Here is a 14,895-nt window from a genome sequence, read left to right as displayed (position 1 = left end):
AGGAAAACTGGTTCTTTACTGTATCTTTGTCTGAGATCAGGAAGAACCTACACAAGCTCCTCAGCCCAATGAGTATGAGAACATGAGCATGATTTCTGCTCCTTCTGGACCCAGCCTTCCCTAACCCCAGATAAGCTCCAAGCCACTTATCTCAGAGATGAAACAAAGACTGAGATGGAGATCACCTTTCAGTGCTGGATCCACAGGGTGTCATGATTTAACTCCCTGGAGAGAGTGTCTTCAAGAACCAACAAGACACTATGTCCACAGACAAAGGAAGCTCTGTCTCCTATACTAGATGGAAAGGTGATTGTGCAAGAATTAAGGGGCAGGATGGCTATAAACAGGTACCAATATTGAGGAACCACAAAACTGTTCTTTGTCTTGTGACGTTCATGATGTAAAGATTCACACTTTCCTTTCTACCAGTCCATGGTGGTGGGGCTCTGGAGGCTGAGGTGCTCCATGCCAAAGAAGCAGATGTCTGCAGCATCACCAGGAGCTGGAAACTGAGTCCCTACTTCTGATATAGGGGTGGATCCATCTATAACATGCATCCATCTATAACATGGTGTTATTAAAAAGTCTTCATGTGACCCAGGATTGGCCAATCAGAATCTTTGCCAACATGCTTCAAATTCTGACAAACATGACAGAAACACACAAAAGAGAGGGACACATATATAGAGAGATGAAGTGAGGTGACTAAAAAGAGAAATGCACAAATTAGACTTCCAAAATGAAACGGGGGAGAAGGAATTGGGGAGGGGATAAGGGAATATGGAACTGTGTCATAAAATGATAGCAATAATAATAAAATGTGAAAAAAATGAAACATAAACATAACTACAGATTAATAGTGACAAAGGTACCACTAGATATCTACTAGATACTAGAAACAGAAATGCAGTGAAAACTAGGGACACGACAAATGAGACAAAGAGAAAGACATAAAAATAAGCAGAAAAAAAACCTAAGAAATATGGAGGGACAAAAAGGCACAGAAAAAGAGAGAAAAGTACATGGAGATAAAGAGAAAGCAGAGCTGAATATAAATATCTCAATCTATTTCTGAAACCTGATTAACCCAGACTTCCTATTACACAAGTAAAGTAAGTTTAAGTTGACTTTTACTATCCTGCTAAGAATAACATATATTTTAATTTCTCATTCAACTTTCTAAAAAATAAAAAATGGTCTCTGCCAATGTGACTTTCCAGGCTATACTTGAAATATTTGGGTTCTCTGTGGCACCAGAGGTCACTATGTATGTACCTAAGTATGTACACATGCTTCCATGCACAAGTCACCAGACTGACAGATAGATTGTCGTTTCTTTGAACTTCATAATAAAAGCCATGAACGGCGTGACAGCTAAACTGATTTCTTTCTCTTTTGTCTACCCTTATACAGTAGCTCTTTCAAGAAATAACTCCTATCCACAGGATGGTCTAGTTGCTTCAAAATCTCTTCCTTTATTCTTGTAGCAGCTTCCTGAACCCACCCAATTAAGAGGCTTACGATACAAATAACTCATAATCATATTTAATTACAAAATAAATCCCAAATACAGGCAAATGGTTTTGATCTACCTCTCTCAAGCAATCTGTGGGAGTGCGGAATGGAACAAGAGAAACCTTTAGGATTGAGTAGTCACAGCTGAGAGCACACAGAGACTCAGGGTCAGCACAGGAAGCTGAGTCATAACCAGATCCTTAGGGAGGGGTCACAGGAGATGAGCTGGCAGCTACAACAGCATCACAGTAGACCTATGATTTCAGAGGGCGACATGTTAACTGAAGCAACAGGGAGTTACAGGCCAGGCCAGGAAGGCAGGCATTAGAGAAATAATCAATCCAAGTCAAAACGTCCTTAGGTGTCAGTGCAGGAGCCCTGTAGAAGAGATGGAGGATGATCAGCACACACCCCCGGATAGATGTTCCCTCTCCTCTCCCTGCAGGTCCTGCCTTGGAAAAACCTAAAGCCCAAAGCATGTCGTCATCACCTCCCTCAGGATCTATGTGAAGCTGAAATCAGCTAAAGAATACATGGAACTTCAGCTGATGTAGGTGCAATGGAGTAGAACAGATGTTTCTTTTACATAGAAAAAGGAAAGATTCAATCTTTTGGCTGAAGTACATGATAATTCACCCTCTAGTAACTCACCATCACTAAGTGGTTCACTGATAAAAGTCTACAGACAGTAGCAACCAGTGACTCAAAGTGGGCATCACTCTGTGTCCTAACACCCAAGAAGTGGCTTTGTCTCAAGTTCATAGAAAGATCCCAGAAAGCTGTGGTTTGATTCTCTAGAACAACCTTTGCAACTTTTTACAGAAACTTGCAAGTTTCTCTCCCAAATCTTGATCACCACAGCAGAGCAAGCTATGAATTGAGACCATTGAGCCCAGATATACCTACTTCATGCCCTTTTCTCTTATACTCACACTCCTGTCACCCACTGGACCAGGGATGATATTTACCTGCTGGTGAAGGTCCACGAGGTCCTACAAAAGGAAGGTACATAGAGAAAATTCTCATTAAGCAAACAACCACTCCTACTCCAAAGAAAAATAAGAACTGTAACTCCGAGAGTTATATTTTCACCCTATTATTGTTCCATAAGACCTTAACCATCCTAAACTAAAATCTTCCAAAATAAATGAAAATAAAAGCTGATGTCCCTCTCAATGGGGAAAGATTTTTGAATGGATGTAGTTAGATAAAAGTGACTGTAAGAAAGTCTTAGGATAAACTCCACCAACTCTCTATCAGGCTTGCCTTTCAACCAAAAAATCAGATTCAAAGTCTCCCCCTAAGTTGCCCACCTCCTCCAGCCCATCCTCCCTCCTCTAGCCATACTTCTTTTCAGAGTCAGGGACAAAGAAGCAGCCTATAGGGGCAGAGAGTCTCAAGCACAGCCCATCTTCCCCATTTCCCCTATCCACCCCTCAGTGCTCCTCACCTTTCTGACTCCTGCGATGGATGATAAGGCCCAGTCCCAGGAAGATTAGCCCCAGCACAAAGCCCCCAACACCACTCAGCATCTTGCTCTGGGCAGATTCAGACTGTGCCCCTGGGGAGCAGAACCCAAGTATCAGTGTTTGTCCACACATAGCAATGTCCCTGGCTGAGGACTCAAGTTCAATCTAAGGTACAAGAAGTAGAGGTGCCAGGGTAGCCTAGTCTTGCATTCTAACTATCTCTCACAAAGAGAAAGACCAGCAAATATCCCTGGACATAGGAGGTAGGCAAGAGAGAGGGGGAAGCAGATTCCTGCTCCTCAGGGGCACATACACAACCTATAATAGTTCTCCAAGGTTAACAAGGCTGGCTTTGCAGGTCACAATGTGTAGAGTGACCTGCCTCTATCTGGAAAGATAATGAGATTGCAAATCTTCCAACATTACTGCCATGGGCCAGCAGGTGCACCAGTCTCCTGGGATTCCCAGCTCAGCACTGACCCCAAGGATAATGGACAGGATGGGCCAGAGGGAGATCTGCCCTCTGTCTTGTGGTAAGAATACAATCTTTTCCTTACTCCACTCCACCATGATGGGACTGTCCAGGCTGGGGTGTTCCACGTGGCAGGTGTAGACATCTCCTCGCTGTGGAGTCATCTCCAGCATCACCAGGATCTGGAAGGTCCAGTCCCCATTCCTAATAAGGGGAGTGGACACAACACCAGCTGTCTCCTCCTGGTTGTTTCGAAACCACCGGACTTTGACCTGACCTGGATAGAAATCTGTCACCGAGCAGACCAACATGTTGTGGCGATCCAGAACCTCTCTCTTCGATGGGGAGATGGTCACTGTAGGCACCTCTGAAGGGAGCAACAGACAGGAAAAGACTGAGTGAGATGTGAGTGCACATGGGAAGTCCATTGGAGAAGAATTACTCCTTGGTATCAAAATGGAAAGTCTTGGATTAGAATCTGAGCATTGCCTTTTATTAGTTTGGTGGCATGTATTAAACATCAGTGTAATAAGGAAAAACAAAAACCATACTGTGACAGTTGCTATGTTGAAAACATTGAAGCTCTATAAAATTAAAAATCACTAAGTTATATAGAACATCATTTATAAAATTTAAAATAAAAGCAATAATACACCCTTTTCCCTTGACTGGTATTGAAATTGAAAGTCATCTCTCACAGTGATACTTTTAGTAGTTTTAGTTTTAGTTTTAGTTTTAGTTTTAGTTTTAGTTTTCTGTTAGTACCAGTGTTCATCACAGTAGAGAAGATGCAATAACTATGCCTCTTGCTTGCTGGTGGGAGATCATTAGCACGTCATGATTCAATGAACAGTAACATGGGAAGAGAAATTACACAACAAAGTAGGACAACAGTGACCATCACATCATTCCTGCAAGGAATGCTTCTCCAGCAGGCTGTATTCTGTAATTTCAACCTGTAATACTCACAATATAGGGAATCAAGGGCAAACCCTACATATTTCCATCAAAGAGCATCCACCCTTCTCAGCTTTTATTCTACCCTTGGCTCAAATGTATGCCATTTGCCCATGCTTCTATTCCTTTATTTTCTTGGTTGGCGCTCATGGCCAAATATGGCACACTTTTCCCTATCTATCTTACCCGTTATTCTCAGACTATCTTACTGCATATCTTTATTCTCCTGGTATGAAATTATAGTCTATTATAGACTAGTGAATACGAATTTTTATTTATTACTGTTATTAATTATTAGATATTAATGGATATTTTATACAATTGGTGTTCTTTTCCCCCCTTTTAACATTCAAGAGTTTAATTCCTAGCTGTCTACACTACTTTGTTCTCTTGCTCTTAAGAATGACTTTTTTCTTGGGCCTGGCCCAATAGGCTAGTGGTTAAAGTCCTTGCCTTGCATCTGCTGGGATCCCATATGAGTACCAGTTCATACCCCAGCTGCTCCTCTTCCCATCCAGCTCCCTGCTTGTGGCCTGAGAAAGCAATGGAAGATGGCCCAAAGCCTTGAGACTCTGCACCCACATGGGAGACCTGGAAGAAGCTCCTGACTTCTGGCTTTGGATCAGCTCAGCTCCAGCCATTGAGGTGGGGAGTCAATCAGTGAGTGAAAAATCTGTCTCTTTCTCTTCATAAATCTGACTTTCCAATAAAAATAAAAATAAATCTTTTAAAAAAAAAAGAATGACTTTTTTTCTTCTGGAATAAGACACTATTACATATGTTCTCTATAGAAACTATTGAACATCATTGTAGAAGCAGATTTGAATTAATGAGAGCGTGACATGAGCATGTAAGTATAACTGGGAGTGGCTGAGGTCAGCAGGTGGCCCCTGCAACTGAATAAATGGCAATCATGAGCACCATCTGGAAATGAGCGTGTTTTCAGTTCTGACTTTTAACTCATGCTCAGTTCTCTTTCCCAGAGCCTCACTAATATCATAATCAATTACATGGATTAATATATCTATCTTACACTGATTTGAATTAAATATAGAAGGCCTAAGTTTTTTCACAAAAAAATAATTAAAGAACAAAAATGTAAATGCTTAGGGGCATAAGAACACAGTGTAGAAAAAAACAAGAGTAAAAAGGCAGATAAAACTGGAGCCAAGCTTTGATTAATCATGATTTTTTTTACTCAACTTCATGTATGTATTTGAAAGGCACAGTTGCAGACAGAGAAGCGGGCAGAGGCAGAGAGAGATCTTCCATCCCCTGGTTCACTTCCCAGAGGCCGTAAGGGCCAGGGCTGGGCCAGGCCAAAGCCAGAAGTCAAGAGCTTCTGATCTCCCACTTGGGTGCAGGGATCCAAGGACTTGAGCCAACCTCTGCTACTTTCCCAGCGCATTAACAGGGAGCTGGATCAGAAGTTTAGAAGCCAGGACTCAAACTCATGCCCTTATGGGATACCAGCATCATAGGCACCAGTTATACCCATGAAGGTACAGCACCTTCCCATAATCATGAATGTTCAAACCTTGAAAATACATTCTACCCCTCTAACATTGAAAATAGGCAGCAAAACAGTCACATTGCTACTGCTGATCCTAGACAGCTTCCAGGAGACTTTGCTTCCATTCAGTTCTACACATTAGTACTGCTGAGTGTTCTGAGGAAGCTTCAGGACTTGGTAAGTGACTGTAAGTTAACAGAGTGTTCAGTAAATATCAACATAAACACACATAAAATGCTGATGCTAATTTCAACTTTCCAAGAAAGCTGAGAACAGATAATCTAAATGAAATTTGGTAAGTGATCATCATGAGGTGATAATTAAATAAGTATAATTGGAGCTTGTGCATGGAACAGCATGCTAATCCTCCGCCTGTGGCACTGGCACCCCATTTGGGCACCAGTTCATGTTCTAGCTGCTCCAGCCCTGATCTAGCTCCCTGCTTATGGCCTGGGACACAGTGGAGGATGGTTCAAGTCCTTGGGTCCTGCACCCATATGGGAGACCAAAAGAAGCTTCTGGCTTCAGATTGACTCAGCATCAGCCATTGTAGCCATTTGGAGGATGAGCCAGTGGATGGAGGATCTCTCTCTGTAAATCTGGATTTCAAATAGAAATAAATAAATCTTTACAAGTAAATAAATAAATATAATTATTTTTCTATACATGTACCCTAATGTGCTGATACTAAGGGGTGGAAAGAGAAAAAGCCAGAGCAAGAGAGACAGAATCTACACCAAAAGAAGCCTGGGACAATTTTCATTCAATATTTTAGCATCTTAAATCTATCTACTGAAATTTCTGCTCTTTGAATTAATAACTCATTGAGTTTTTCAAAAGTAAAAACTCTCCCTTACAACATCATTGCTGTTTTTGTTTTTGGCAAACACTTTCACCTAGGACTTTGCATTCACAAATTCTGAAATACTAGGATCCAAATCAATAGGCATTTACTTTAAAGCACTAGGTAAAACAGTAAAAGCAACTGATGGAGTCCATTTTTAAACCTATTTACCATTCTGTATCTCTTGAGCCTAATGGATGGTCAGCCAAGAACATTTATTTATCAACTATGATGCATTGAGTTTATGCCACCTGCCATCATGTGACAGCCCTCTCCTCCAACAGCTCTAGGACTCATGACTACCACTTAAACTGAATCAGATTGGAGTTTGTTGCACCAGTTAAGCCACGGCTTTAGATGACCCCATCCCATACACTGGTGTGTGGATTCCAGTTCCAACTTCCTGCACACGCTGGGAGGCAGCAGATAATGGCTCGGGTAAAAGTGTATCTGACACTAACATGGGAGACTCATTGCAATTCTGGCTCCTGGCTTCCACCTAGCCTCAACCAGTGCATAGAAGAGCAAAAGCCAGCAGGGCAGAAGGACAGAAGGCAGAAGGGCGGAAAAGCGGAAGGAGAAATGGAGACTGAACTGAAAAGGAAACGTCCAAATACAATGCCACAACCTTACTGTATTACCTACAGTGTGTTCAAGGTCCGGGGCATGAGGCTGTGAATCAGCCGTGGGTCCATTGTGTGGAGCCTGTTGGGCGTCTCAGCGGCCTGAGCTCAGCAGGTGGGTCCTGGCCTGGTGAGGTGGTTCCCAGGACCGCGGCGGATGCCCACCCTCCCGGCAGAGGGCACAGCGCACAGATAAGCAAGGGGGCGGCAAGCACGTGTAAGATAAGAAACGGGAATGTGTGGGACTGAGAAATGAACAGAGAACTAAGGGTAGGGGCACATCGGGCAGCTGAACCCGCCTCCGCAGGAAACACCCCGGGGCTGCTGGGGTTCGGGCTCTCCTAGGTCCCCGCCGCGTCCTCTCCACACAGCTGGGACTCGGATCGGCGAGGCCGGTCACACACACACACACACACACACACACACACGAGACCGGCCACACACACACATACACACAAGGCCGGTCTCACACACACACATACACAAGGCCGGCCACACAGACACACACACACATACACAGACACACACACACACACACACACGAGGCCGGTCTCACACAGACCACACACACACACACACGAGGCCAGTCTCACACAGACCACACACACACACACACACGAGGCCAGTCTCACACAGACCACACACACACACACACACACACGAGACCGGCCACACACACACACACACACACACACACACACACACACACCGGTCTCTCTCTCACACACACACACACACACACACGCACACACACATGAGCAGAGACTCGGCGGAGGGGCAGGCGCTCACCTCGGTGCTCCAAGATTGCAGGGAACTCAAGCTCGTAGTTGTGTCTGCAGACCGTGTCCACCGCGGCCCGCTCCTGCTCCAGGAGGTCCGGCTGGCTGTTCCAGTACTTGGCGTCCGGCTCGCCCAGCTCGGTCACCGCCCGGAACTCGCCCACGTCGCTGTCGAAGCGCACAAACTCCTCCCGGTTGTAGATGTATCTGGCCACACCCCGCACCCGCTGCGTCCCGTTGGTGAAGTAGCACATGCCCTTAAACTGGTACACGAAATCCTCTGCGGGGAATCAAGGGCGCAGTCAGTCCCGGCCGGCTCGGCAGCTCCTCCCCGACCCCGCGGCCGCTGTGCCGGGCGGACACAGAGGCCAGAGCAGCCCGGAGCCAGCACAGCGCCTCCCGAACCCGGGTACCCGGGTCTGCTCCTCCCGGGCGCTGCTGGACCACAGCCCCTCGGGCTCCCAGCCAGCCCCAAGCCTCTGGAACTCGGGCACCCGGGTCGGCTCCTCCCGGGACCTGCGTCCGCTCCTCCGAGGGCTCCCAGCCAGCCCCAAGCCTCAAGACCCGGTTACCCGGGTCGGCTCCTCCCGGGCACTGCTGGGCCGCTCCTCCGAGGGCTCGCAGCCATTCCCAAGCCTCTGGAACCCGGGCACCCGGGTCGGCTCCTCCCGGGCCCTACATAGCCGCATCTCCTCAGGCTCCCAGCCAGCCCCAAGCCTCTGGAACCCGGGTACCCCAGTCGGCTCCTCCCAGGCCCTGCTGGACCACAGCCCCTCGGGTTCCCAGCCAGCCCAGCGCCTCCCGAACCCGGGCACCCGGGTCGGCTCCTCCCGGGCCCAGCGGCCGCTCCTCCGAGGGCTCCCGGGATCCGCCCCATACCCAGAGCGGTGGATTGCACCTGCACCCGGCACTGGGAGGGACGGGGCTCACTTTTCCTAACTCTCAGGAGCCCCGGGTTCAAGAATCCACAGAGGCCAAGGAGCTACAGGGAATGACGAAAAAGGTCTCAGGTTCGATAGCCCCCCAGCCCGTCCAGACACGTGTATCGCCCTGCCTCTGGGCTAGTGCCCTTCTCGCCATATCCCGGTTTGCTCTCTGTGGTGGAGGTGGGTGAGATCCTGCCACCCCCACAAACTGGAGAGTGAGGCTCCTTTGCTCCTGTGACGTTAGGAAGCCTTATCAGGAGACCAGCGTAAGCCTTGACCTTTCACAGATTCTAGTTACACTGCACCAGTGACCGGCATGGGCAGGCCATCCAACAGTAGCTGCATGGTTGTCACATTGGTGTCTGCTAATGTTATCTTAGATGCCAGCTAGCCTTAAGTTGTGATGGGAAGAGCAGAGTTCTTATAGGAAAGTGGTTGTTTAATTGTGTAAAAATAAAGTCTCATAATACCTACAACTAGGCACATTGAAAGACTGAACATTTATATTAGATACTCATGTCTGAAATGAGCGTTTTCTTAGTAGGCTTGATCCTTAATATTCCTGTTTTTCAGGGGCCGTCGGCATGGCCTAGCGGCTAAAGTCCTCGCCTTGAACGCGCCAGGATCCCATATGGGCGCCATTTCTAATCCCGGCAGCTCCACTTCCCATCCAGCTCCCTGCTTGTGGCCTGGGAAAGCAGTCGAGGATGGCCCAAAGCCTTGGGACCCTACACCCGTGTGGGATACCTGGAAGAAGTTCCTGGCTCCTGGCTTCGGATCAGCACAGCACTGGCCATTGCTCTCACCTAGGGAGTGATTCATCGGACGGAAGATCTTCCTCTCTGTCTCTCTTCCTCTCTATATATCTGACTTTCCAATAAATCTTTTTTAAAATTCCTGTTTTGCACCTATTCTCTTGTCCTCAGTTCAGCCCACCGTCAAGTCATGACTCTGAATCCCACTCAAGTTGCCATTTGCCCACGTCAGTGAACCCCGAGGGTGAGATTCCCTTTCAGTAGTTGGTTAGCATTTGGCTTCAGTCATGTACCAAGAGTGTGTTTTCTTGAATCCTTCCCTCAGAGTCAGGAGTGTAAGCTGCTGGTCCTCAAAACCAGAGACTGCTGCCGCCCTCCACTTTCCAGACCCAGAGCCTCAAACTGAAGGACTGCTGCTTAGGAAAGATAAAGTAAGGAGGGACCTTGGAGGATAAGTCTGAGTTTCCTGACCCACTGGGCACTTTATCCTGTCACAGACAAATGTCTTCTCCTTGTCACTGTAACACTCCCCAGGCTTGAGCCCATGTGGGGGAGGCTATGTTCTTACAATGAGGAGGACGTGCTAAGCTCATGGAGACCACCGTTCCCCACACACCAGCCCAAGGCAAGCCTTCTCCCCATAGTGGGTTTCCAGAAGCAGCTGCCCTGCACTTACCTGGAGAGTCACGGCCCTCAGCCACTGGGGCACCCAGCACCATCAGGATCACCATCACAGCTGCTCCCTGGAGGCCACTCTGAAGCTGCAGAGCCATCTGCCAAGTCATACTTGAGAACAAAGATAGAGCAATGTTTGTTAGCAAAACTTGCACCTAATAGATCTGACCTGCCTACCTTGGGGAATAAAAACCTAAGCAAGAATCCAGGCATGTTGGGATTGGAGAGCCCCTAGGGGTGGAACCAATCAGCACTGGAGCTACAGGAGACATCATCTGTCTCCAGGCAGACATGTTTTTCTGAAGGTTCTCAATCCAGTGCCTGGCACTGTCTTCACCAAATTGCACCGAATGAACCTCTAATACCTATCTAGGTCAAATTATAGATGTCTGTCCACCTCTGAAGACCGGATGCCTTACTGGTTAAAGACCCAGAAGTCAAAAGAATTCAAGAGTAGACAACTCTTTAAAAAAAAAAATATATATATATATATATATATATATATATATATATATTTATGTTTAAGGCAGAGTTAAAAAGAGAGAGAGAGATGTTCCATCCACTGGCTCACTCCCCAAATGGCCACAAGAGCTGGGGCTGGGCCAGACCAAAGCCAGGAGCTTCATCCAGATCTTCAGTGTGTGTGTAGAGATCGAAGCAAAACTGGGACATCTCCTGCTGCCTTCTCAGGCACATTAGCAAGGAGCTGGATTGGAAAAGGAACAACCAGGACTCAAATCTACGCCCATCTGGGATGCTGGTGATGCAGGTGGTAATTCATTATGCCACAATGCCAGCCCCTAGGAGTGGACATCTTTATGATACTTGTCTGACTTTCAGGTGGGTCTTTGGCCTAGAGGTTAAGCTGTAGGGTAGGACATCTGTGTCCCATATTGGAGCTCATCGGCTTATTTTCCTCCAGCTTCCTGCTGATGCAGACCCTGGGAGACATGGCAATGACTCAAGTGGCTGACTCCTACCACTCATTGTGGGATATCTGGCTTGGGTTGCTAGCTCCCCAGCTTCAGGCTAACCAGGCCAGGAGGGCATTTGGAGGTGAACCAATAAGTGGGCTCCTCTTTGTCTCTCTCCTTCTCCCTCTTATTTTCCCACTCTCTAGCCCATCTTAAATAAATAAAATTTTGAAACAAAGAGCTGTTGCCATAGAAGCATTCATCATCTTAGATACTGAGAACCATTGAGTTGTGCTGGGAAGAGCAGAGTTCTTAGAGGGAGATGGTTTTGAACTGCAATTCTACCACTAATGTGCTTCTTGAGTCAATGAAGATTGAATTTCTTTTTGCCCTAGGTTTCTTTTTATAAAACCTAGACCATTATCCATGCATTTTATTTGTATCGTTTTCTATGCAAACATGAGAACAATGTGAATTGTTTAACATTAATTAAATATTTCTCTACTGTCATGTATAATGGCTGTAAATATTGGGTCAGTGTGTGAAACAAAAAAACAGCCATTTCTATTGGCAGGGATACTTCATTATGCAAGATTCTGTAACATTTTTTCTCTGTGAGTGAAAGTATATAAAAGGTTAATTTATTTTTCTCTTATAAGCTCTTTATGTGTTTAAATCCATCGTGAACCATGAAACCTTTCCAACCAGTGTCAGAAAGGCAGATGAGATCCAGAAGGCAGAAGCATCCATGTGTAGTATTTCTAATGTTTCTCTGGTGCCTATCTAAAAGGCTGCACTAAGCAAATATAAAACAAATAACACAATGTTGGGCCCAGCGGCGTGGCCTGGTGGCTAAAGTCCTAGGCTTGAACGCACCCAGGATCCTGTATGGGCGCTGGTTCTAATCCCGGCAGCTCCACTTCCCATCCAGCTCCCTGCTTGTGGCCTGGGAAAGCAGTCAAGGACAACCCAAAGCCTTGGGACTCTGCACCCATGTGGGAGACCTGGAAGAAGCTCCTGGCTCCTGGCTTCAGATCAGCGCAGCACTGGCTACTGTGCTCACTTGGGGAGTGAATCAGCAGATAGAAGATCTTCCTGTCTCTCCTCCTCTCTTTATATCTGACTTTGCAATAAACATAAAATAAATCTTTTTTTAAATGCCTGCTAAACAGTAATAATAACCCCAAATAATATGCAATAAATATCTTCTCCCTCCTTTCTCAGTCCCTTTCTCATTCACGCAATTCAAATTCATTTTTTAATATATAAAACAGGGTCTAAAAGCAGGGATAAGTAGTTTGTCCAGTGAAAGAAATAGAGAAGAGGCAACAATAAGTTTTCATTAGTGGCACATGAATTAAATTATTCCAATACTCTGCATTAGTTGCATAGTTCTACCCCACCTCAGACTAGCAAAACTGTCACTGGGCTTCCTCCAGGAGCGCTGTTCTATGACAGGGCCACCCCAACATGAGTCTCCACTGGTGCAGTGAGAGCATGAAGAAGGGACTTCAAACTCAGACCTGGGCAAGGGAGAATGGTCAGAGAGAAAGAGTGAAGGGGCCCTCAGTGTCCTCAGCTCCCACTGAGAACTGCAGAGTGTTCAGAGTAAACAGAGGCCTCCCCTCCCCCTGCCCCTTCTCTCTTCCTCCAGTCCTAAGGCAGGAAGTTCCCTCAGTTCTGTCCTTGAGCTGTGAAGGGAAGCCTACATCAGACCTGGGGACTTCCCAGTCAGCAGGTCCTCTTGACACAGACTCTTCTGCTAGCAACAAAGTGTCAGCTTAGGACCCTTCTCTGATTGGCTCAAACCTCGTCCAATAGCACTGTAGTTTGGACTTCCGCCCGCTGCATGCAGATGAACTAGCCTTCTAGAGCTCTCTGTGCTGTCCTGTTTCCCTGCTGCACCGTCCAAGGCAACCTAGGGTCAGAAGATCATGATGATCTCTTGTGCTAATGCATAAAATGTTTTCAAGATGAGGAGGATAGGGTCTCAATGATGCGGACGTCATGGCAGGCATCCGTGAGCATGCTGCCCAGAGGATGCAACTGCGGGAAAATGTGGTGAAAAACCTGAGATAATTGCAACCAAAAAATCTGTGCCATTTCAGTTCCTGTGTTTTACATTTATTGTGACGTGAAACTTCCTCAAGTCTGAAGATTCTAGTAAAAAATGCTTCGTGCAACAGAAGTATTTGTGATTTGTAGGAGTAGAAGAGGAAGGAAATGCAAGGGGAGAAAATGTCCCACCATCATGTATCCCAGCAACAGGTGATATGCTCTAAGATCAGAAGGATGCTGCCACCCTCTTCTAACAAAAAGTGAGAATGATTCATATTTAAATACATGTTTACACTTCAAGATGGAAAATCCAGAAATAAAGCAGTCTTTATTGCCTTTATTTATCCTTATGATTATTTTTAAGACTGACTTGGTCTTCATCAATGTTAACACAGTTATTTCTAACTCTGTTCTATCAGCATGGGATTCAGCCTGTGCTAGGTTCCCCACAGAATATGATGCCTATCCTTAACATGCCTGATGGGATTATTTTCGGTCGTTGCTGGCCCTGAGGCTGGGCTAAGCATTATATCATGTGTCAGACGCTCCAGCTGGCGTGTAGCTGGACTGTCGGTGGGAGGCACCAGCAGGAAGTTACAAGGCTGGAGGAGGACAGGCCATGGTGTTTGCTCCCCACTGCTTCCCTACCTGGGACATGACTGTCCTGCCAGGATCTGGTCTCTCCTTAGCCAAGGCTTTGCTGGCTCCCCTTGACTTGTCAGGCTTCTCACTGTTGCTAGTCCCTAGGCAAAACAAAATTATCTAAATATAGACCCAATATTTGTAAATAGAATCTTAGAAATTTGAAGAAGGAATGGAAATGGAAAGAACAAAACACAAATAAGTACAATAAGCTTTCCTCCTCCTTTCAAGTTTTTAAAATTATGGTTAATATTATAACAATGTCTGATGTAGTTCTTAATATAGAGAGAGAAAATATTGAGGCAATTCTATTGTAAATGTGTAAGGGTAAAAGGTATAAAGGGAAATAAGATTTTGGACATCCCACAAACTGATAAACTGTGACTTCAGTAATTTTGATAAATTAGAGAAAAGTTAAAAAATCTACATAAAGAGATAAACTCAAAAGTGATATAGATAAATCAAATGGAATTCTACAAAATTCATATAGACAGGAAAAGCAAAATAAAAGATGAATTAAAAAATTAACAAATTAAAGGAATTATGGGCCTGGCACGATAGCATAATGGTTAAAGTCCTCGCCTTGAACACAATAGGATCCCATGTGGTCACCGATTCTAATCCCAACAGCTCCACTTCCCATCCAGCTCCCTGCTTGTGGCCTGGAAAAGCAGTCGAGGATCGCCCAAAGCATTGGGACCCTGCACCCGCATGGGAGACCCGGAAAGAAGTTCCTGGCTCTTGGCTTCAGAT

At 45.9% G+C, this 14,895-nt stretch overlaps 1 protein-coding gene across 1 annotated transcript; it reads right to left on the bottom strand.

Moving 5' to 3' along the window:
- Window positions 1-1,529: 1,529 nt before the first annotated feature.
- On the bottom strand, window positions 1,530-10,713 carry LOC121159485 (HLA class II histocompatibility antigen, DQ beta 1 chain-like). Its single transcript, XM_040984645.1, has 6 exons — window positions 10,530-10,713; window positions 8,183-8,452; window positions 3,542-3,823; window positions 2,966-3,076; window positions 2,484-2,507; window positions 1,530-1,893 (listed from the first exon to the last, which is right to left on the bottom strand). The coding sequence occupies exons 1-6, from the start codon at window positions 10,636-10,638 to the stop codon at window positions 1,880-1,882; spliced, it is 810 nt and encodes a 269-aa protein (XP_040840579.1). The 5' UTR covers window positions 10,639-10,713; the 3' UTR covers window positions 1,530-1,879.
- Between the last annotated feature and the right edge of the window lie 4,182 nt (window positions 10,714-14,895).

Source organism: Ochotona curzoniae, unplaced genomic scaffold (genome assembly GCF_017591425.1).
Source record: "Ochotona curzoniae isolate NIBS_2020 unplaced genomic scaffold, NIBS_Ocur_1.0 contig_4293, whole genome shotgun sequence".
Lineage (NCBI taxonomy): Eukaryota > Metazoa > Chordata > Mammalia > Lagomorpha > Ochotonidae > Ochotona > Ochotona curzoniae.
The sequence above is the reverse complement of the archived record's forward strand: the minus strand, read 5'-3'. Positions and strand labels throughout refer to the sequence as shown.